Source organism: Diabrotica undecimpunctata, chromosome 5, assembly GCF_040954645.1.
Source record: "Diabrotica undecimpunctata isolate CICGRU chromosome 5, icDiaUnde3, whole genome shotgun sequence".
Classification (NCBI taxonomy): Eukaryota; Metazoa; Arthropoda; class Insecta; order Coleoptera; family Chrysomelidae; genus Diabrotica; species Diabrotica undecimpunctata.
In genome coordinates this window covers 22,697,765-22,722,988 of record NC_092807.1, presented here as the reverse complement: position 1 = coordinate 22,722,988, position 25,224 = coordinate 22,697,765, and the positions used below count along the sequence as shown (strand labels likewise).

Sequence of the window (25,224 nt, the reverse complement as noted above, 5' to 3'; positions counted from 1 at the left end):
TCTTTTAGCTTCACAATCATATAACTGAGGTTCGAACCAAAGCCTGTCCAATCTCGGATGTTTTTAAGCCAGGAGCAACTGCTCGCCAGTTTGCCCTCAATCTTATCCTCTATTACAAGCTGTAGAAAATTGTATCTGTTGTTACTCATTACATGCACGAGATAATCCTCCTTCAAAATTTGTTCCTATGGGCCTTAGTGGTGAAAAAGTTGGGAAATAAAAATGTTGTTTATAAGAATATTTTTTATTGTGTTTTACAAAATAGTAAAATATCGTTATATCTATACAATTTAATACTTGAAAATTAAAACGAGCAATATAAATCAGTCATTTTTTATAAAATAAAAATATAAAATCTAATACACATAAAAATAAACAACTGCTAAGCTAAAAAGTAAGTCCCACGATATATCAACCAATATTCATATTTTTGCGGTTGAGTACTGCTCAGCAGAATGGAAAAAGCTTTATAAAATCATTTTTAATAATAACATTATTTTAAATGCACACGATGTATCGATGATCTGGAAAGGAATCCCGAGGCCTCTCACTGAGCTACAGATGAAAGAAACGTGTATTGAATCTATAGTCCCCGAAGCAAAAGGAAATAAGTACAAATTCGTCGTGACGAGTGCCAGCTAGTTTAAAATTGATAAACTAGATTGTCCTAAAATATCGTTTTTAAAATGTCATCTTAGTACAAAAATTGAGAGTGTATGAAACATTTTCAGTTTTCAGTTATGAGATCATGTAGCACCAACATTAAGGTAGTACTGGTTACCTATAGTAATGTAGCAATTAATAAAGAATAAAATCTCCAATCGTTTTTCGACTATTATTTGCAAAAAACTAAAGTCATGTCACTAGTAAAAATTTTGTTTTTTCGATTAAAAGATATTAATAAAAAATTAAATACTTAATTCTTGTATGAAGATGACTGTATATTATACCTATACATTTATGTATTGCACATATATCTACATAACTATGTTTTGAGCTCGAAATAAAAACAATACAACAAAATCAAAATCTAGAAAATCTATATTACTCTTAAACTGCTATCCCGAGCTCATCATTTCTTTTCTTCGATCTGACAGAACTTGCTCTACTGTTCTCAACAGTATCGATAAAAGACGTTAGCATTCCCTCGACTTCGGACATGGCATACTTTAAATTCGTGTTGTCGATGTGTCCCAAAGACTCGTCTAAACAAAAGTTGTTAGCAAGTATTTGTTGTAGCTTAGCCAGAGCTTCGTCCAGGTCACTGTGAAGTTCTCCGGGTGTTGGTTTTGGTTTTGAAGTTGACACCGCAGATTTGAATGTGCTGGTTTGATTTTTGGGTTGACCTAAAAGATAAATTAGTATAATAAAAAATATATGGTTAATAAAAATTAGTAATAAGTTATATGATGAGAATAAACTGCAATTTTTACAACCAACTGAAAAAATAAAGCAAAGAAAAGAGCAGATTCCAATACATCTGAGTAAACAAAACATTTCATTTGTTTTTGTAGCGATAGATCTTGTGCTATAGACGAGCACATTGTTTGTGGTTGGAGTCATAACTTATTTCAAAAGTTCAACTGGTTTCCTAGTGCACTTTTCCGATCTTGGTCTAAAAAAGGTGAGTTAAAGTTTAGTTTGTTACTATGGCTTTCTTCTTCTTCTTCAAGTTCCGCTCCTATCGGAGATTGGAAATCATTCTGGTAAATTTTAATTTTGTTGGTTACGCGCCTGAATAGTTCAATTGAACTGCATCCAAACCATTCACGGAGATTGCGTAGCCACGAGATTTTACGTCTTCCTACGCTTCTTCTGCCTTTGATTTTACCCTGCATTATATTCCTTAGTAGTTCGTATTTTTCAGCTCTCATGATGTGCCCCAAGTATTCCAATTTCCTGATTTTTATGGAATTTAAAACTTCACATTGTTTTCCTAATTGTTTGAGAACTTGTTCGTTTGTTTTGCGATCCATCCATGATATTTTCAAAATACGTCGGTAACACCACACTTCGAATGCTTCTAGGTTTTTAATGTTCGATTTTTTAAGTGTCCAAGCTTCAACCCCATACAAAAGGGTAGAGAAAATATAACATCGAAGCATTCTTATTCGGAGCGATATATTGCTATCGCGATTACAAAAAAGTTTTCTCATTCTATTTAAAGTTGACCGTGCAATTTCAATGCGGCATCTTATTTCTTTTATCGGATCAGTATCTTCTGTGATCCATGCTCCAAGATATTTGCACGAAGATATTTTTGTTCAATTTCTGTATTATCTAGTACTAGCTTAACTTTGATGTTTCGTGCTTTTGTAAATACCATGAACTTGGTTTTCTTCAATTTTATTTTTAGTCTATAATCGTTGCAATATATATTTAGTTGTTCAGCAAGGTGTTGCAGTTCTTCTAGTGTTCCTGCAAGAAGGACGGTGTCGTCAGCATATCTTATGTTATTAAGTGGCTCACCGTTTATTATAAGGCCTCACTGACCTCGAAAAGCGCTCATTCTGAGATGGCTTCACTGTATAAATTGAATAACAAGGGTGATAAAATACACCCTTGGCGGACCCCAAGGCGAATCTGGATATCCTCGGTCAGTTCATTTTCAACTTTCACTTTTGCTGTTTGGTTCCAATAGAGGTTACATATGATTCTAATGTCTCTACTGTCTATGTTTTTATTTAATAAAATTTCTGTAATCCGATTATGCTGCACTCTGTCAAATGCCTTCTCAAAATCAATGAAACAGGCATATACTTCCTGATTTATATCTAAGCATCTCTGCGAAAGAACACTTACTGCAAACAGTGCATCTCATGTTCCCAGTCCTTTCCTAAATCCCATTTATGTATTACTTATGCCTTCATCTAATTTCTTATGTATTCTATTGTGAATTACTTTTAAAAACAATTTCAAGACATGACTAATTAAGGCTATGCTGCGATGTTCATTGCACTCCTTTGCATTGCCTTTTTTGGGTAGCAGTATGAATGTTGATTGGAGCCATTCTTTAGGTAATATACCTGTTCTATATATGGTATTGAATAGATCCAAAAGAAGATCAATAGATTCAATATTCACAATTTTGAGTAATTCGATAGAAACTTCATTAGGCCCGGGAGATTTACCACCTTTAGCTTGTTTTATTGCATATTCAATTTCTTCTCGTATAATGTCAGGCCCAGTATCATCCTTAAATTATTTTGGTGCTTCTGTTCTCTCTTCGTCTTCAAAAAGTTGTGCTATACATTGTGTCCATCTCTGCATTTTTTGGTTTATATCTGTTATAAGTGCACCACTTTCATCTCTTAGTTACCTACTTTGAAGTGTTTTTCTCATTCCTATTAATTCTCTAATTCTTTTATGCATGTTAAAAAAGTGATATTTTTTCTCAATTTCTTCTAGTTCTTGGCACTGCTCATGTAACATTCTCTCCTTAGCTTCTTTTATTCTCTTTTTAATTAATCGATCATTTCATTATATTTAATTGGATTTTTTGTTTTTGAATGATTTGCTTTCATTCATTAATAGTAGTATTTCTTCAGTCATCCAGTCTTTATGTTTTCTTTTGTTTGGTTTTAAGTTTTCCTTTGCTGTTTTAATTATTGTTACTTTTATATGTTCCCATTTCTGATCAATGGTATAACTACTTTTATTCAGTTCTTGGGCATTACGTAGATTTTCGGTAAGAGTTTTTACAGTTTGTTCATTTGTTTATCAATTCTACTTTGTGTGGGTTTTTTAACCAGTTTCAATTTGGTTCATAATGTGACTACTATGGGGTTATGGTCTGAACCGATGTCTGCTCTAGGGTAAGTTTTGGCAGGCAGTATAGATTTACGAAATCTTTGTCTAATGAGGACAAAGTCAATTTGATTTCGGATTATTCTATTCGTTGTATCACCGGGAGATTTCGTTGTATACAATCTTCTTTTTGGTAGCTTAAAAAGTGTATAAGCTATTACAAATTCTTCCCTCTGGCAAAATTGTATCAAACGGTCACCACGTTCATTTCTATTTCCTAGAACATATTTAGAACTAGAACTTTGGCATTGAAGTCGCCCATTACTATTGTAGTGTGATGTTTCTTCATTGATTTTAAGACTTGTTCCAAATCATGGTAAAATAGTTCGATATCGTCGTCATCTTTATCTGCTGTAGGAGCATAAACTTGAATAAAACTTACTATACCTTTTTTAGACTGAAGTTGTATTGATAAGATCTTATCAGAATAAGGAGTAAAACTTCTCACAGCGTTTTTGCAACTAAGATAGCAACACTATAGCGATGATTGACCTCGTTGTTACCCGAATAATAATAATAATGAAAATCCTTGCTGGATTGTAATTTATTTTTTCTAAAAGTGACTCATATAAATCAAAAAAAGTAGCAACTGTGAATGATGTAATACGCGCATAGGATATTCCTTGAGGCATTCTTAGTGATTCTTAGAATTCCTTGTGCCTTGCAAGAAATCCGGCAAACCATTTCTCTCCAGCACTTTTTTTGCCGCGCTGAATGGATTTTTATATTATTTGATATATGCCAATTTACGCACGTCTTTTTGCATAATTCCAAAAATCTTCTTTCCATTTCTAAGCAGTGATTGGCATTGACTCCATTTCTTTCGAAAATACTATTTTTCGTCCTAAATGAGAATTTACTATATCTTCAGAATTCCCCCCTTCCCTTAACGTACCTTTCTAAGATTGTTTGAGGTTTATTGTAGGTTCGCGCACTTTTCATGTAGCCCATTACTCCTTGTCGAACAAATTAAATTGCGGAAATCATTTGTTCCTTATTCAACGCTTTCCGTGGAATATTTTTTTATTGCACAGAAAAAATTGTCTTTCAATTAAACACGGTCAAATTAAAAATATTAAAATTGTGTTGGAAAGTCTAAACTCACTTTTTTTAAACCTAGATGTATGTACTTTTATTTTATGTACTTTTCAAGAAAACTGGAAAGCCGAAAATAGCGTTGACATCTGTCAGCCCACCCGCGTGCTTATCTTCTTTTTTAAGGACCATCTAAGCGACGAAGGTTGGCAATCATCCTGGCTATTCTGACCTTCGAGGCAACTGCTCTGAACAATTGCCTTGAGCTGCAACCAAACCACTCTCTCAGGTTCTTCAACCAGAAAACGCGTCTTCTTCCTACGCTTCTCCTACCCTCTACTTTTCCTTGAATTATGAGTCTCAAGATGTTGTATCTTTCGCCTCTCATCACATGTCCGAGATATTGCAATCTCCTTTATTTTATTCTGTTTTCCATTTCCCTCTCTCCGCCTATCCTCCTTAACACTTCTGTATTAGTGATTCTATCTACCCATGGAATCCTTAACAATCTTCTAAATGTCCACATTTCAAACGCGTTAAGTCGATTTATTGTATTCCGGTTTAATGTCCATGATTCAGCTCCATAGTAGAGTACACTGTGTACATATCATTTAATTAGCCTTATTCTGAGGGCCAATGTCAGATCTTTGCTGCATAAAATCTTTTTCATTTTCACGAAGTTGGCACATGCTTTTTCAATTCTGACTCTTATTTCTGCAGTATAATCGTTATTTTCTCTGATTATCGTTCCCAAGTAAGTATATCTTTTTACTCTCTCAATCTGCTGGCCGCCTACCGTTAATATTTCGTTTGTATTGTTGTTCTTGCTAATTTTCATGAATTTGGTTTTTTTGATGTTAAGAGAGAGTTTTTTATTCTCCACTATATCTTAATATTTTATTCATTATTCTTTCTAAGTCTTCCAAGTTGTCGGCTATTATGACTGTATCGTCGGCATACCTAATGTTGTTAATTAAACTTCCGTTCACTTTTATGCCGACTGTCTCGTTTACCAAAGCTTCTTGTATGATTTCTTCAGAATAAGCATTAAACAATAACGGCGACAGTATGCAACCTTGCCTGACCCCTCTCCTTATCTCCACTTCTTCTGACACTTCTCTTCCAATTTTCACACATGGCAATTTTCACATTTGGCTGTAGTATAAATTTGATATCAATGTTACATCCTTCACATCCAGATTCTTGTTTTTGAGTACTTCTATAAGTCAGTCATGTTTTATCTTATCGAATGCCTTGTTGTAGCCTATAAAGATCTCGATTAAATCCAAACATCTTTAGGTCAGCACGTTAAAAGAAAATAGGGCCTCTCTTGTGCCCATTCCAAAATCCAAATTGGGAATCACTAATATCCATCTCCAGCTTAGCGTGTATTCTATTATGGATGATTTTTAGCAGGGTTTTTAAGGTATGTGACATTAGACTGATCGTTCGATAATCACTACATTCTTTGGCATTTACTTTCTTTGGTAGACAAATAAATGTTGATGTCAGCATTTCACGTGGAATGATTCCTGTGGAATAGATTGTGTTCAGTAGTTGGACTAAAAGATCTATGTTTTTTTCATTGACCAGTTTTAGCAATTCACTTGGTATTTCATCTGGACCAGCAGCTTTATTATTTTACATGGACTTTACTGCATGCATAACTTCTGACTTTGTTATTTCAGGTCCCTCGCCTTTACTCTGATTATCTTCATATATGTATTTTCCTGTCTCTGGTCATGGAATAATTCCTCTATATATTCTTTCCATCTTCCTAATTTTTGTTCTGTCTCCACTAAAATGTTTCCTTGTTTGTCCAATAGTATGCTTGAGGTTTTTTGTTTTGCTACCCCAGCTAATTCTTTAACTTTCTTATGGAGATTGAAGTTATCATATTTGTTTTGTAAGTCTTCTATTTCTTGGCATTTTCCAGCGAAATAAGTCTCTTTAGCTTCTCTTATTTTCCTTCTTGTTTGATTATGCAGCTGTTGATACTGAGTTATGTTGATATTCTTTTGCGTTCTTCTGTCCTCCATCATTTCCAAGATTTCTTCTGACATCAAATCTCCTTTCTTGCATCTGGTTGTTGTGAGTTCTCTGCGACTTGGTTCGATAATTACATTTTTAAAGAATTGCCACTGTTTGTTCTACATCACCATCAATTGATTACGGTATGGATTCTAGGTTTGCATTAATTTCTTGTTTCAGTTTTTCTTTGACGTCTTCTGATTCTAATTGTTCAGTTTATCACTTTTGTAGCTTTTTTGTATCTTTTTTAAGTGAAGTTGGAATTTTGCTACAAGAGGATTGTGGTCCGACGTCACGTCTGCATCTGGGTACGCTTTAACCGATTGCTTATAAATGCAGCTAAAAGTAAATAATCCTAGCGATACCCCGCCTAATATGGGATACCCCAAATTAGGAATTGCCAAGTACCCCAGATTACGAACACACTAGACTTTTATGGGTCACGGGAATATCTGGGACACGTTATGAGAAATCAGCACCGTTACTCCCTGCTGCAGTCTATATTGCAAGGTAAAGTCAAAGGTAAGCGGGGACCCGGTAGAAGGAGAATATCATGGCTGTGGAATTTAAGAACATGGTTTAAGAAAACCTCAACGGAGCTGTTTCGAGCCGCAGCGAGCAAGGTCATGATTGCCAATATGATTTCCAACATCCGAAACGGATAGGAACCAGAAGAAGAAGAGTGGTGGAGTGGAGTTTTATGAGTGGTGACTTTTTGCAAAAAGTATGGTTCTGTTTTATAAAAACTAAACTATTTTCATAAATCATGAAAAATTTTGTTTAGAATATTACAATACTTTAAAAACTCACCTTTAAGTCTCCTTAAATACACAAAATGCAGTACGACCAAAAAACTTTCCTTACCACACAAAATTATTCTAACATCAAACGTCAAATAAGAAGTCAGGTTTGCGCAAAAAGTGAAAATGGTTACCTCCTGACAAGGTGGTGGTTAGTAAACAATGCATACGATAGATGCCGGATTCAGTACATGCGCGAAAGCGATCTACCCCATATAAGTACTATTAGGTAAATAATAGATAGGTACACTTTTTTGCCTTTACTGAAAATATGTTGGGCGTGGAGTTAGCTGATATATTTAAATTATCCTACTCATATCAAGATATAATATATTTTGAGAAATCACATACTGCTTTATATTTTTAATTAAAAGAAACAGTAACAATTGCCTTTACCTCCTATCCACGTACTCATGTCATCAATTCCATAAGCAACACTCCTAGTTTCTGTAAAATTTTCGCTTGTTTGATCAACGTTTTCTTGAATATCGAAATTGTCATCTGCAGTACAATTTTCAGAACCTGACACAATTGGGCTTAACAGATCCATACTTTTAGTACCACAACGATTCTGTTTATAATTATTTCTCGCAACTGGTGTTGATTCGACTAATCTTTTTTTCGTTGATTTTCTTAACGTCAGTTCCGGTGAAGAATTCTTCGAATATAGACAATTCTGAAACAGAAAATATTAATAAAATCTGTTAATAAAAAAAACAAACTTTCCTTGTAAACAGAATCCCATTTTACCCATATAATATACATAAAGGTCTAACTGAATTTAATTTGTTATAAAAAAGCGGTAAAACTCTGGCGCCACCTGTTAGAGGTCTACAAAATCTATTTTTTTCGCGCGGATCTCGCAAATAAATATTATCATTTTTTTCGTAGACGACTCTTAGCAATTATACAGATCACGACATTGTTTTATCATCATGATCATCATATAACGGGGGTCCTACGGCGATTGCCGCTTCCCGCATTTCAGCCTCCATCTTTTCCTATCTCTCCAATCTCCCTCTTCTAAGCCTCTAGATTGCATTGTTTTTGTAATTTCTCTTCTCCAGGAATTTGGTGGTCTTCCCCTTTTCCTTCTTTCTGGCGGAACATACATTAAGGCTTTCTTTGGCCACCGCTCCTCCTCCATTCTCATCACGTAACCATACCATTGTAATTGCCTTCCTTGTATTCTATCTGAAAGAGTATCTCTAATTCCTGTACGGTTTCGTATTTCCTCATTCCTGATTCTTTCCATTCTCGATACTCGACATGACCTTCTAAGATAATCCATTTCCACAACGTCTACTTTATCTCGTTCATTCTTTGTCATCGTTCAACATTCGGCACCATATGTGGTAATTGGTTCTACAATTGCTCTGTATACGCGAAGTTTGGTATGCATCTTTATTTTATTAGACCACAGTAATGAATTCAGTATTCGGATGCATTTTTTCCCTTGGGTTATTCGGTTTTGTACATCTATCTTAACTCTGCCATCTGCTGATATGATGCTTCCTAGATATTTATACTGGTTGCAGCCTTTTATGACTGCGTTTTCAAGCCTCAGATCTGTGGTATTTCCTCCAATTTTTAAATATTCTGTTTTGCTTATGTTTACAGTAAGCCCCCATTTGGCATATTCCTCAAATAATTTTCGATTCATATAATTTATATCTTCCTCATCGGTTGCAACCACCACCTGATCATCTGCAAACAACAATGTATACAGAGTTTCTTGTCCCACTTCGATGCCCATAAATCTACATTTATTTCTCCAATTCCTCAATGCTTCTTGGACGTATATTTTAAAGAGTGTCGGTGACAAACAGCATCCTTGCTTTAGGCCTTTAGTGACTTTAAATTCATTTGAGGTTCTGGTTCCAATTTTTACACAACTAACTGCATTTTCGTACAATTTATATATCGCTCGGATATACGTCGAATCCAATCCGGACCTTTTGAGGACCTCAAACATTTTCTTTAACGGGACACTATCATATGCTTTCTCAAGGTCTATAAATACCAAATGGGTCTCTCTACTTCTTTCGACATGCTTTTCAATTATTTGTCGTAGGATAAATATATTATCAAGGCAGGATCTCCCGGTACGAAAGCCGCTTTGTTCTTCAATATCTTGTATCTGTCTTTCAACTCTCTTCTTTAATATTCTGCCGTACAACCGGCCCACAGAGCTCGTCACACTAATACCTCTATAATTGGAACAGTCTCTTTTATTCCCTCTCTTATATATGGAGCTTATATAAGATTTATTCCAATCTTTAGGAATTTCCTGGTCTCTACACATACATTTATTGAAAAGGTCTACTATTAATTCTAAAAGTGCAGTCGGCCCATATTTAACCAGCTCTATGGGAATGTCTCCAGGCCCTGCGGCTTTTCCGTTTTTAACCTCTTTTAAGGTTTCCGTCAATTCAGATAATGTTATTATAGGGATTTCCTGTCTTTCGTCTCTGTTGTCTATTAATTCCCTTATCTTTTTCCATCTGTACTCTACTCTATCCTCTTTCAGCAGTTTCATATAATATTCTTCCCATTCATTTAACTTTATGAGAGAAATGTTGTCTTCATTTTTCTCATTTTTCCTAAACTGTTTTAATGTTTTCCAAGCTTGTGCCACTTTTGTTCCACCCATAAATCTGTCCAGTTCATCACACTTAGCCTCCCAGTTTATATTTTTCGCCTTATCCACGTCTTTTTTAACTTCTCTATTCCATTTAGCGTATATTTCTCTGTCTTGAGGATCTTTGGATTGAAGCCATATGTGATATGCTTGTTTTTTCTTGAGAACTTTCTCTTCTAGTTCCGTTGACAACCATTCAGGTTTTCCTTTTTTCCGATTTTCAACTTTTCCCAGTGCTTCATTTGCCGCTTCATGAATATATTTTTTAATTACCTCATACAGACTTTCAGGGTCTAAGTCCTTTGTTTCTATATTTTTTATTTTCTGAGCTATTCTAATTTTATATAAGAACTTTGTCGAGTCTTGTTTAAAGCTTTCCAGGTTATATTTTATGTTTTCTATGGTTGTTCCTATGTCTGTTACTTCATCATTTTTGTGACTTGATTGTTCTCTCTTAAATGTCACCATTACTTTTGCAATAATCATATGGTGGTCACTTCCACATTCTGGCCCTCTAAACACCTTCACGTCCTTCGTTTTTAGTTTAGAATCTTTTTACGCTGAATGAAATAGTCAATTATTGATTTTAAATTCCTGGTAGGGAATGTAAATTTGTGTATATTCTTATGGGGGAAGAAACCATTTAATATTTTCAAAGAATGTGCCTCGCAAAAATCTATTAATCTTTGACCATTGTCGTTCAGAATGTCTTCTCCATATCTCCCTATTATTTCACTGTTGGAGCTCTTTCCGGTTCTTGCATTAAGATCACCTAAGATCCAAATTTCTTTCTTCTTATTAATTGTGGCTAGAACAGTTGTTAACTTGTTAAAGTTAACAACTTTACGACATTGTTTTATTGACCATACAACACAATGGCAATCGCTGTGACATGTTACACGTTTCCACCTCTATATTTATTTCACAGTAGGTACGAATTGTCGTAATTGTCAGATTGACATTAAAAATTTCAAACGAAGTTCTGAAAGAATAAACAAATAATTAATAAAATGCCTATTACGTTGTATACCGTCCAAGAAAAAGTGCAACTTGTAACATGGTACTTTCAGGGTCATTCGATACGCGAAGTAATTGATTTATTTATTGTTGCCTTCGGCAACAGACCCCCACCAAGTGTTACAACAGTAGTTAAAAATACCATTAAACATTTTCAAACTTCGGGATGTGTAAACAGTTGTAAAAAGTGTCATGAAGGTAATGAACCACGTGTTAGACCTGTCGATGAGGAGCGTCAAAATAGGGATATTGATATTTGTGCTTTTGTGGAAGCTAGTGAACCCTGCAATAGTGTACAAATTGCTAAAGAAGTTAACGTGAATGCTCGAACTGTCCAGCGAGTTCTCAAAAGGAATGGGTATCACTGTTTTAAGATACAACCAACACAAGAACTGTTTCCGGAAGATAACTTTAGGCGGATGGACTTTTGTGAATTTATGTTAGATAAACAGAATGAAAATGTACACTTTTGAAAAATACTTTATTTTCTGACGAATCTTCATTTTCATTACATAAAAAACACAATCCATCCGTTGCAAGGTATTATTCTCGGAAAAATAAGCACCTCAGTGTTGCAGTGCGAACAGAGCATGTGCAAAAGTTAAATGTTTGGACTTGGATGTTAGGCGACCATATTGTCGGTCCATTTTTTATCGATGGAAACTTAAACGGGCCCAAATCATTCCGGCAGTTCGACGCCTTTCCGATAATTTTCAGGAGGTTTATTTCCAACACGATGGGTGTTCGGCTCACAACTCTAGAGCAACTATTGACTTCCTCAATCAAACGTTTCCTGATCGACTGATAAGTACACGTGGTAAAATTAAATGGCCCGCAAGATCCTGTGACTTAGCGCCTAACGATTTCTTTTTTTGGAGTTTTCTCAAAGAAAAGATTTATAGGCATCCGTTTTAAAGGGCCACAAACCTAGTCGAATTAAGGGCAAAAGTACTTCATTTCTCTGCAAGCATTACACCAACCCTACTCCAAAATATGAGGAGAAATCTGTATGACAGATTTGGTTACTGTTTAGCACAAGGAGGTGGAATATTTGAGCCCCTAATTCATTAATCTGCTTTCCTAATTTTTATTTTTTGTTAGGTACATTTTACGAAGTTTGTAGGTTCTTTTAGGTAGTATTTTTTATGTTTAAGTTTGGAAGAATTTTATTGTTTTTTTTTTATTTAAAAGTACAAACGATTTTTATTCTGATTTTTTTCTTCTTTCTTGTTTTATTGTTATAAGCTTTGTCCATAAAATTTGTACAATTTTCAGTGACAATAAAGCATATTACTTATTTATTTGTATTGCTATTGTTACGATAGATGGTAACGTGACGTATGACTCAGAACGGTAAACATGTTTATTACTAATATGCTTATTCATTCGAGTATTTTCTAGGTAATGCCTACCTGAGACACGATGGGTCCCCCTTTATTATAAAAACAACAATTCGAACCTTCTGGAGACGAGCCGATGTGAAAATACCAGTTTGCCGTTACCATTTCGCCGCTAGTCGAGAGGGCCGTCGACTTTTCGAGATAACGGCAGTTTGTGTATATAAATGAAACATTTTATATGGAAAAACAGTTAATTTTGAACTCGCGCCCGCAATTTAATTGTAACGTTCGTCAAATAAATTGTTGTACAGTAGTTTAATAAATTGATATAAATTATCGTGTTTTTTTTTAATAAATTAAAATAAGAACAATATAATAAATTAGAATTAATAAAAATCATAACACTATTAAGGCTAAAAAATAACCAAAAAATTAGTTTTAGGACATTATAATAAATATATTCTAGAGATGGATTGCAATAAATCTTAATTCCTATGGTCAACAAAACAATGTCGTTATCTGTATAATAGGATTATTTCCGGGCCTCGAATATACAACAAACATGATAGTAGCTTTATTACAGTAATAAAAATACATACCGTTAGTGTTTTAAGTCTCTCTATTTGTGCATTTATATGTATTCTATGTTCTTCTAAATACCTCAAAACTTCCTTCTCCTTCAAATTGTCTGTATATAAAAATTGTTGTAACTCTTTATTTTGCATTTCCAATCTTTTTATCACGAGTTTCAGTTGGGTATTCGGGGACGACATTGGTTTTACATCACAAGTTTCCTGCTTGTTTGTAGTAACAACACAGTCTTGATCACTACTGAAAATTAAAATGGATTTATGGCAATATTCTTGTAAGTTGTTGGAAATTACTTTTGAATTACATTTTACCTATAAAACAAAATAATGGTGTGCATACAGTGTTTGATTTTTTTTTTTTAATTAGACCAATAGATGGCACCACAGAGTTGTGGCGTCAATGTATTCATAAACATTCACGTTTGTCACTGGAAATGTGGAGCAAATGGCAACTTAGAAATTGATCAAACACGTTGTTGATAGTAAACGTTTAAAAAGAACCAAGTTTCTGCAAAAATGGAAATTACGTTTTATGATTTCAAAAAAAAATTTACTCAACAACAATCCCTGAAATCGCTTCGTGAAACTTTTGGTAATATGATTAAAGAAGATAGGCATTTGACTTACAGAAAGATAAAGACGTCTCTTGGCATATTACAGACTTTAATACAATTAAATTTGCATTGATATTAAGGTTTGAGAAAAATTTGTTACAGACGAATTCTCATAAATTGACCGAAGTGTAAAGAGGATCGTGTTAATTGGCGTCACAAAATGTTAAAAAAAATCGTCCAAGGAAGTACAAAAAATATCGTATATAAAATGTTTACCGGAAATGAAACTATAGCCTACTGTTTAAGTGTTTAACAATAAACGGAATAAAGTTATTCTTTCAGGGAGCAGTAACAAGAAAATGATGCTTTTTATTTTTTTAGTTGTACTAAACATGTCACAACCATTATTATATATTAAAATTATCAACTTCTTTAGGTCAAGTAAAAAATCCTCTAAACTCACCTCAATGGTTTCGTATCTACAAAGACTGATTCATTTTTGTGTGAACACCTCAATATACTACAAATTTTCTTCAGTATCTTATTTTTACTGTACGTTTCTTCCACCAATGTACAGTATTCTCTCATCGGATGGGATAGCTTGTGAGAATCAGTAGTCCTTCCTGTGAAAAAACATCGCTGGCATTGTGTGTACCTCCTACATTTGGTGCATTTATAGAGTAAGCCCATAACTGGATTAGTTTTACAGGTTGTACATTTGATAGAGTGTAGTGCTAAAAAATAAATAGCGACCAATATAATTATATATCTAAAACACACAATCTAAAATAACGTATGGTTGCTACCCTATATTCCAGTTCTCACACCTAAGCTAATGAACATTTTTAAAAATGTTAGTGGCTTAAGAATTGCAACTAACAATGTGAAAACGGTATCGAAGTTGTACACAAAGACAAAGGATCCTTTCACAATACAGGAGTCATCGAATCTTGTTTATTCTATACCGTGTGCCAATTGTAAAAACGTGTATATCGGGGAATCATCTCGTAATTTTCACAGTAGAGTAATATCACATAGCAGCGACATAAAAACCAAAAAGATAAACGCATGTGCGCTCACAGAACATGCATTAACTTTAAAACATGAATTTAATTTCGAAGATTCCTGTATTCTGGCAAAAGAAAAAAACCATTCAAAACGTGTTTTCTTGGAAATGTGTTTCATAAAATCTAATACGTCTTGTATAAATAAAAAGTCAGACATAGATAAATTGAGCAACATCTATTGTTACTTACTGACAAAACATCAAAAATAAAATAAAGATTTACTTTTACATATACACACCGTAATACACCTGCATACTATCAAGAGAGGTTTAATATACTACTTCCATTAATATAATAGCAAGAACTCCTAATTACTCTTTAATCACACTATTTTTGTTTTTTTTTTTCTGTTCTCTATGGATCAGTCCAAAACACACCATGAAAAGATGTCACTAACAAAATTTTATCTTTCCAACTAAATTTTAAAATGTATATTGTCCATTATTTTAAATGTTATATTTTATATGTGTGTTTTTAATGTTGAGTGTCGTAGCTTTACAAAAATAATCTCAACGACTAGTAACTTGTAATGACAATTTGAGATATGTTGTAAATATTTACACTTTCTTCTAATTACAGTGTCGTGAAGAAGGAATAAAAGAATTCCGAAAGCTCGACCAAAAGTCAAAAGAGTGTTTCTATAACATCCCGGCCAAACCTACTGACTGCAGCTCTAATAAACTGTGTTGTTTGTTTATATATACAGTCAATAATATCCAGTATTTCTTATATATATATATATATATATATATATATATATATATATATATATATATATATATATATATATATGCAAAAGATTACAACTTTTAGCAAATGCTTGCTATCACTCTGATGAATTAAAAAGCCAAATATCTAGCGTTGGAGCACAAATCCGTTAAAGCTTCTGTGTTCGAGTCAGTATCAATAGTGTTATAACGTTATTTCAGCATCTCTGTTTCGTCAGACACTCGGGCTGATACAAATTCAAACTCGGAAAGTCCAACATATGTCTCCAGAATATTTTCCACTTAATGATTAGCGTACAGAGGTGCCATCTACTTTGATGGTTATGAACGAAAACGATTTAATAATATCGTCTTCTGTCCTCTGGGCTATACAAAATGTGCAGAAGATTAATTTTTTTAGCAAAAGCTCAATTTTTATGACATTAACTATATTTTATTTTTCGCAGGCATCTAGGATACAATTTTATGTTGTTATTTATTTGTTTCGAATATATTTTTATTTAAATTAAACCGAAGTTTTACTGAGTCTGCTGTCTAAAAGAGCTAACGGTCACAAATTGTCGCCTGAGAAGAAATAAAGCGTCACAAATTGGCACCAGATTAAAAAGAAAAATGCCGCTTCGTCCAGCAACAACAGACACAGACTCAATAACGAATGCCACGACAGGTACGTCGTGGATAAAACGCCTGTCTAAAAAGAAATTACAGCACGAGGCCGAAAAGGTCGGCTTGGATTTCAAAAGAATCGTCAAAGATTTGAAATTTAAGACTAAAGAGATTTTTTTTTAAGGATTGCGGAGATCTGACAAAAACCGACTAAGACCCGAATAGGAGCAGAATCCGAAGAAAAACCGAAAAAGAACCTAACTCGAATATAAAACGAATGAGGCCCGAACAAACCCAAATATAAACCGGATGAGACCCTAATAGAAATGCCACTGAATAGGAACTGCATAGCAGCAGGCCAGTTAAGAATTGCGACAACCGTTTGCCGAATAGCACAAAATACTGGTCTGGCTATGTTCAAATAGCACGCTATGTTAGTATAAGAAGAAAAAAACTATTAGGAAAAAGAGATATAATTAGGCTTACGATTTTTAAATAGAATTTTAGACAGGGATTAAAAGCCAGATGAATGAAGAATCGACATCTTATGTCTGTTTATAAAAACAAACTAATTAAGTATAACTTAACAAGCCGTGAACATGTTACTACTTATTCATAAATATATAAAATAGATACTTACCTGGTTCTGCTGTCTTAATCCTTTGAAGAACTGGCATCCATGACAAGATTTTTGGATTGTTGTCCACCCATGAAATGAACATTGATTCGTTGATGCCCACAAAACCTGGAGACTGAAATTATGACTAGTTTTTTGTTGGAAATAGAATTTTTTATTATAAAGAAAAAAATAGAAGTATTGAATGTATAAAATAACTTTTTGTTTTGCTTTTGTCTTTTCATACAATCTTTTTTATATGTAATTTTGGTCTACATACTTACATTCATAAAACAATTTTCTAGGGAAATGTTAATCAGTTTAGTGCCATAACTTGCATCTTCGTGTAAATAGGTAGTGACTTCAATTATTTTTGATAAAAACGACTGAAGTCGTTGTCGAGTGACGCAATTATTGTGGTCAGCGCATTGTTGAAATATATATCTGTACATGTCTTTAACTTCACAATTACTTAGAATTGCTAATGTCAGTTTTATGGATAATACTTGGATTTTTCCTTTCCTATGACTAAAAATGAACATAATTAAAGTTATTTATGTTATACTATGTGAAAAAATTTTTTTTTTTACAGTTTTGACTCTTTACCAATTAACCAATTTAAGGCAGGTTACACGGCTCTCGTCCGCGTCCCCGCGCCATCGGTTGTAGACACGCATATATACATCTTTCCAGTCGCTGGCGTACCTGTGAAGAGTACAACAAACGACTGACTTCACCAAATAGGAACTGGCGTGCCAGTGAGCCTGGCGCCACCTACTGAATACGTGTATAAACGTGCCTGTCCAAGTCAAGCACTGGCATGCCAGTGAGACTGGTGTCAATTACTGGATATATCTAAAAGTGACTTCATTTGTCAAGTTTTTTGGCTTTAACGCCAAGTTTACATGTATCCAGTAATTGACAACAGTCTCACTGGCATGGCAGTACTTGACTAGGACAGCGCTGGACAGGCACGTTTACACATATCCAGTAGCTGGTACAAGTTTCACTGGCAAGCCAGTTCCTACTTGGTCAATCGTTTGTTGTTATTGTCAGTGTCGTGCTACTTTTGCAAACATGTACGCCAGCATCTGGAACGTTGTGTTTAAACCTGTCTACAACCGCTGGCGCGGGGTCACAGGGGACGCGGACGAGGGCCACTTGCATGAAAAATAGACCAGCTCTATATTCGAGACAGCGCTGGACTGGAACAAAAAAATGATACCACTACCATGCCAGTGCTGTTGTGGCATGGGAGTGGTATCATGTAAACACTTTATATGGTGTAAAGCTGCCAAATGTGTAGCTTCCACGTGAGCTTTTGGTCCAAATACAACCCAAAATATTTCACTACGAATCTAGCAGGAGTAGAGGCGTTGATTTGAGCTAATTTCTTGTCTTTAAATTTAATTTTCCATTTTTTCAACAATTCTCAAACATAAGCTAGTAATATCTTTATATGTAACTAAGACCGCTGTATCATCGCCAAAAGACGTCACTGCGACGTCATTTCTAATAGGAATGTCAGCAGTAAAGATTAGATATAGGGATGTACCAAGAACAAGTCCCTGAGGTACTCCGGATTGGATTGAGTGATAGATTGAGAACTCTTTATTGATTTTTACTTGTAACAAATGTTCTTGGATGTATAACTTCAAGATAAGGTAAATATAGCTAGACATATGGCTTATCTAAGCTTTATATAGCAAGCTGTTGTGCCACACTATATCAAAAGCGTGCTGAACAACGAGAAATACAGAGGCACACATAATCTTTTCTTCCAATTTTCTTGATTTTATTTACTATTATATGATAAGTTTTTTAGTCGCTATCTAGTACAGGAATTGGAAAATGGGGACACTGAAAAGAGGCTATGAAAAGAATCATATAATAATCACCACTCAATTTTATTTTGACTTAATCCTAGAATCCTAGTACGTAATAGTTAAATAGATACAGGATATAACTTACCTATCATATACATTATATAAAAAATTAAGCATCAATTCTGTAGCAAAATCTACATCAATGTTTGTGTGATTTTTTTTGTTAGAAGCAAAATAAATGTCAGATAAAACAGCTTCCAACTCACAGCTTTCCAGGCAAAGCGAACTTTCATTGGCTCCCAATCTGTGTCGTTCAAAAACTCCTGCTATTATAGATAGAGGAACATCATCCACTAAAAATATTATACACGCTATATAAGGAATAATAAGTATAGAAATAATTTAAAATTAAGTATGTTACTCAAATTCAAAACAGGGGTCCACCCATTTCATATATAAACTACAAAAGATTTGTTACACAATCATAATTTGTTGTGATTAAGTAGATGATCCAGGAATCTAGAGCAAATTCTATAAATGACTGAAGTTAAATGTGTGTATGTAAGTTAAAGGCATACTTTGTTGCAGCTTTAGTGTTCTCAGTTAGGAAAATGTTTCAACCATAACCAAACCAATTCCAACTTTAACTTCACTGTAAAACTTCTCTTTATCATTCTACCAATAAGCTAAATATCTAGAACCTAGATATTTTGTAACTGATACTTTTTGTATGGGTTCGTTTTTATTTACAATTTGGCAAACATAGGGGTTGATTGATTATCCCATTTTATTTTTTTTATATCTATGTGTCTAATCCATGTAAATATATAATTCAGGTATCGCCAATCTTCTATAGAGGTCAACATATTGAACTACTGCCAGTGTAGCGATTTTAAAGTTATTTCAAAGATTTTTTAAACAACATTGTTGAATAGTATTGGCGACATGATAGAACCTTGAAGAATTAATTTTAAGATCTGACATGCTTGTGTTAACAGATCGTTTTTTTTTTTATTTTTACCTCTTCCATCTGACTCCTGTAAAGATTTCTGACGATTTATATGTTCCTTCTATATAAAAATGTCGGCTATTACATCTGCTTGGGTCAAATTTTAACCAGATGCGGGGAGAGGGAAACTATTTAGACAAAATGAAACAGAACACTGCTCTTTATTGCACCATGAAAGAAATTGGCTAAAATATAGAAACCTACTGCTGCTCATGTGTAGGTCTCTAATGTCAGATGATTTTAAGACAAACAAATGTTAAAAAAAGGCAGGAACAGTTAACAGAACCAAAAATTCATACAGTACTCCATTCTAGTCAACTGATCCTTTGTCTTTGTATTAGTAAGTCATACTTTACATTATCGAAGACATAGATAGAGGCAGTCATAAATATAAAACCATGTAATTGATTTTAGCAGTTTTGAATGAAGAGTTTCAACCAGAAGAGCAGTTTTCTAGATGTTAACTATATAATAAAACTGAATTGTATATTACCACTTAGGTATTTCTTCAAATCTACAGTTTATTCTAGCCACAAAATATCAAAATAACAAATAACCAAAAATTAATTTCATATAAAATTTAATACAAAAGGAAAATGCATCTTACTATATAAAGCATTCTGTAAAACTCTAAATTTTAGAGCAACTCTATAGATTGAATATTTAACATAATTGCAGTCATCAAGTCTTTGTCCAATTTCACTAAATTTAGGGTGATCCCATTGCTTGGCACCAGTAGACTTGCTGAAAAGTAAATGTCACATTTTAGAAATTAAAAAATATAGAAAATATCAGAAATAGTACAAAAAAATACAAAAATATCTGTTGATAGGTAGATATTCTGCTACTGAGTTACAGATGTTTATCAATTAATTTAATCTATTTGTTTGTAAAATCAGTCATAGAAAAAATATAGTATACAAAACGCCTAGAATGGTACTAATTTCTAAATCAAAATCATAAGATTTTTTTTCATTATCCTGCTAAATGTTACAATGTCTATAAACTATAATTATATTTACGGATGGTCGACCGCTTATACAGTACCAAAAATACCAAGTTTACTTTTATTTTTACTTTACTTATAACTTATAACCTTATAATAAGACATTTTAATAAATCAAAAAAATAAGGATTAAATAATAATAAATAAAAACACCTACAATAATAAAAATGCTCTACACGATTTCATTGATTATTAAAAAATAAAGGGTCCGGTTAATAAAATATATAAATCTTAATTTTATTAATTACCATATTAAATAAATATTTTAATTACTTACTTATAATAATAAGGAAACCCGTTTTCGTCTTCTATTTTCTTCCAAGACAATGCAGTCATTTTAAATACTTGACTTTTAAAAAAATCACGGTGATACAGGTGTAACCGAAACTTCACAACAGGTAGTAAACAAGAACAGGTAGAAAAATTTCTGAACCCTAATTTTTTTACACATTTATCTTTGCAAGTTTACTTACATCAATAAAACTTACACTTTTATTATTACCGCAACAATAATTTCATATTAAAAGTTTCAAAAATATTTTTTAACTGTGAAGATACCACCCATATAGTATAAAACGGTTTACCGATAAGCGATAAACAAAAATTTAAACTAAAACGACCACTTCCACCTAGATTGTTTGTCTTTATTGTCTTTCCTTGTTTAGCTAAGTAAGGATTTTATCACTTATTCGTGCCATCCTTCCTTTTGTTATAAGGAATGTTGGTAATGCGTGTTGCCTAAATTTATTTAGGAAATATTAGGTTGTGCATAATCCTCCAAGCTGCCGTCAGAAATTATAAAACAAATCTTAGAATATAAAACCGCTCATATTCAAAACAAATAATTATTATAATACATTAAAATAAATTGAAAGTTAGTAAAATCATTAAATTATATTTAATATCAATTATTTACTAGAAAATATTCCTAAAGTTGAATAGTTACATTTAAACTTTTTGGGATATGGACGAACATAAATTTTTATAAACCAATAAAAATTTTCATAAATTATCGAAAGTTAAGTTTTCCTAAAAAGTTCAATTGAAAACTTTCGACTTTGTGATCGAAAGCTGTCAAAATTTAATTGTCAAAATAAACAAATTAATGATCTATATATTCTGTTGTGTTACGTTGAAAACATTCTATTTTGAATTAATTTAATAACTTAATAAGTTTCAAATGTTGCTTTCGATAATTTTGGTGCTTTTCATTAACAGTTCATAATATAAAAATTCATGAATTCAACTTTAAAACGCCTACTTTTTCAAGACACCAACACTTTTCCAGAAATATGACAAATGTTGAGCAAAATTGTAAAAATATTAATTAAAATATTGGGCTAAAGTAAGTATGTACTTCAAACTAATTATTGTTTCTTTACATATCGGTAATTTTAATCCGTTCATACTATAAATGACACCAACTATGTCAGCATAAAACGAGGAATACGTCAGGGATGCTGCCTGTTTCCGCTTCTCTTTAACGTCTATCTGGAATATATAATCAAGGAACTTCTGGAGAATCGCCCAGAGAGTGCCAAAATCAACGAAATTGTGACAAATAATCTAAGATACGCAAATGACACTGTGGTACTGGCTCAATCGGAAGGAAATCTACAGACACTAATGAATGTCCTGTTGGAAACGCATAGCAGAATGGGACAGCACGAAAGAGTAATATATTTTTAGTTATCGACGATACTAACCAAAAATTCGTAAAGATAAATTAAAATTCAAGAATATTGGCTTGACAATAGATTTAATATTCCTGGCGAAGAGACAAAAAAGAAACTATGGAAATATTTTGATATTTCCATAGTTTCTAGACTCTACGTAGAAAACGTAAAAACCTAAACTCCCACCATTCTTCGTCACCGGAGTGGAACATATCTTTTTACGGCACTATTAAATAAAGAAATCACCCGAAAATTTAGTATTAGGGGAGAGCTATTTGTGCGACCTAAGGATAATTCAGGATATTGCTAAAACTTAAAACATTTCAGTTTCCACATTTTTTGAAGATATACTTAAAGGGCCTAGGTATATTGGTAGGGATCGCATTCAATGAATGGTTGAACAGTAGAACAGTGATAAGCGATATTTCCAATTAGTGTATCATGTACAATTACCTATTCGGCTAATGGTGCGCATATGTCGGATAGCTGTGCGCAATAATAGAACTTGAAAATAACCTTCTAAAATGTAGTTTATTAAACATAAATATTAAAGGTTCAAACAAATATACGAAAAAAGATAAGAAACCAAGTTAAAGATATATTAAAAAGAATCTATGCATCGCAGAAATCACAAATATGTATATCCTTCTGGACTATCCTCTTCTGTACACATGGCGTGAGCCCATTGACAAATATCGAACACTTGTACCGAACTTGTATCGAACGCTGTCTTCAAAAAACTTCCTTTTTGTACTTTTTTTCAATTTTGTGGTTTTCTTTTGCCCCTTTCTCCATTTTGACGCTTGTTTAAACAATATTGCCTTTCATTTGTTTTTTCAATTTCCATCTTAAATTTTTCCCCGTTAGACGTTTCTGTTAATATCTGAGATTTTTGTTTTTTCCGGCAAGTTTTTTTTTGGGTGACTTCAGAAGTAGAATTAGATTTTCCATATGCTGCTGCTGGATTTATTTGGAACTGCAGCATCAATCTTTTTTGTATTAGAGACTTGAGTTTGGTTGTCGCTGGAAGAGGTAAACGGAAGCGGTTCATCATCAACTACAACAGGTAAATGATAAGTTGCGGTTAAAAAGTCATCATTCGGGAATTTATCTAGTTGGAGCTTGTGTGAAGATATCGTTAAAAGAAAAATCTCATGGTCTTTACAGTAACTAACCCATTAGCGCCTAGCGTGATCATGTGATCACACATAACAAGACTCAAGATTTTTTTTTGCAACACTAATAATTTTAATCTCGGCTCAAGGCGAATGCGTTGCTTATGCCTTAGTTTAAAATAATAAACAGTGCGAGGTGCATTGAATTGTTTTTAGAAGTATTATTTGTAGTGGTGAATTTGCTGGTTAGCAGTTTGAAAAATGACAAATCCCTACCTCCGATTTGTGTAACTATTGTATTTATATAAAAAAACTTTTTAAAATTTGGTTTGTGGTATATGATATACAAATAAGTTAAACTTTATCTTAAAATGATTTAGAGTTCGAAATAGTACTTTAGTATTTCATAATTACACATTTATTATGGATGTGATCATATGAACACGGTAGGCGTAAATTTAGACAGTGCTTAATATTTTTTTTGTCTGGTAATCTTATAATGTCAACCTATTTTTATTGTTTTAATGGTACTACTTTGGAAGAAGCATTAGCTATGGTTAAAAAGGACGACGATCAAGATTTAAATGAAATATTTATAGAGCCTCCAGATCCAAATATACCAACTGACGAGGACTCTGGTGATGAGGAAGGAGGACTAGTTGATAACCTAACCGGTAGACAATTACGTGCAGGTGCAGAGGTTGTGATGAATTCATATAAATGACTCGGTTCATGAAGTAGCTGAAACCATAGAGAATTCTATCAAAAAATCTGCCAAGAAACCATCAATCCACCACCCTTGTTCGATTTTCCTTCTCCTTCTTATACAAAATACAAAGATTTAAGTCCATACCTATGATACATTTCGCTTGATTATGGATGAGAACGTTTTGCGTCGTTTTTTGTGAAGAAAGTAATAAGTATGCTGCTTCAAAAAATTGTTCAGATTTCAATGTGATCCTTGAAGAGATTCAAGTTTTCTTAGCCATAATAATTTTGTCTGGTTACCATACAGTACCATCAAAGAGAAACTATTGGAACTCATAAGGGGATCTGCACAATGAATTTGTTTAAATTTCTATTAAAAGGGATCATTTTATTGCAATTTCACGATATTTACACCTTGCAGATAATAATTTTGAGTCAACGATGAATAAAATGTGAAAACTAAAACCATTGGCAAATATATTACAAAATAACTTTGCAAAACTGTATGAGCCCGAACAACTTACTAGTTTTGATAAGTCGATGATAGAATATTTTGGTAAGCACAATTGCAAGCAGTGCATTCGAAATAAACCTATTAGATTTGGATATAAAGTATGAAGTCTAAATATTTCTGATATCTATCTTATTAATTTTGACGTCTACCAACGTAAAAACTCTCATAGCAATAATGACTACGAAAATAAATTTGGAAAGTGTGCTGCACCCTTGGTACAAATGCTTGACACTTTTCCAAATCAATTTAAAAGTTTACCTATGCATATTTATGTTGATAATTTATTTACTGGTATGGTATTGTTAAAAGAACTTAGAGACGGAGGATACCACGGAACGGGAACTATCCATGAAAATAGGATTCCAAAAACCTGTAACATAAAAAGTAATAAACTAATGAAAAAAGAAAACCGTGGAGAATATGCTTTTTAATTAAATCGAAAAAATGGAATAATTGTCATAAAATTGATGGACAATTCAGTTGTAGCCGCTGCATCTACTGCCTATGGTGTTCAACCAATTACATATGTCCAGCATTA

General features: G+C 33.2%; 1 protein-coding gene across 2 annotated transcripts; it reads right to left on the bottom strand.

Annotated features, from left to right (window-relative positions):
- Positions 1 to 240: 240 nt before the first annotated feature.
- On the bottom strand, positions 241 to 21,320 carry LOC140441173 (utrophin-like). 2 transcript variants are annotated; one of them, XM_072531653.1, is made up of 9 exons: positions 20,951 to 21,320; positions 20,275 to 20,411; positions 18,804 to 19,011; positions 17,117 to 17,360; positions 16,857 to 16,968; positions 14,279 to 14,549; positions 13,271 to 13,502; positions 8,070 to 8,349; positions 241 to 1,346 (listed from the first exon to the last, which is right to left on the bottom strand). In XM_072531653.1, the coding sequence occupies exons 1-9, from the start codon at positions 21,007 to 21,009 to the stop codon at positions 1,051 to 1,053; spliced, it is 1,839 nt and encodes a 612-aa protein (XP_072387754.1). In that variant the 5' UTR covers positions 21,010 to 21,320; the 3' UTR covers positions 241 to 1,050. The 2 variants fall into 2 exon arrangements, with proteins under 2 accessions (XP_072387754.1, XP_072387755.1); XM_072531654.1 differs by having other exon boundaries at positions 13,271 to 13,499.
- Positions 21,321 to 25,224: the final 3,904 nt, after the last annotated feature.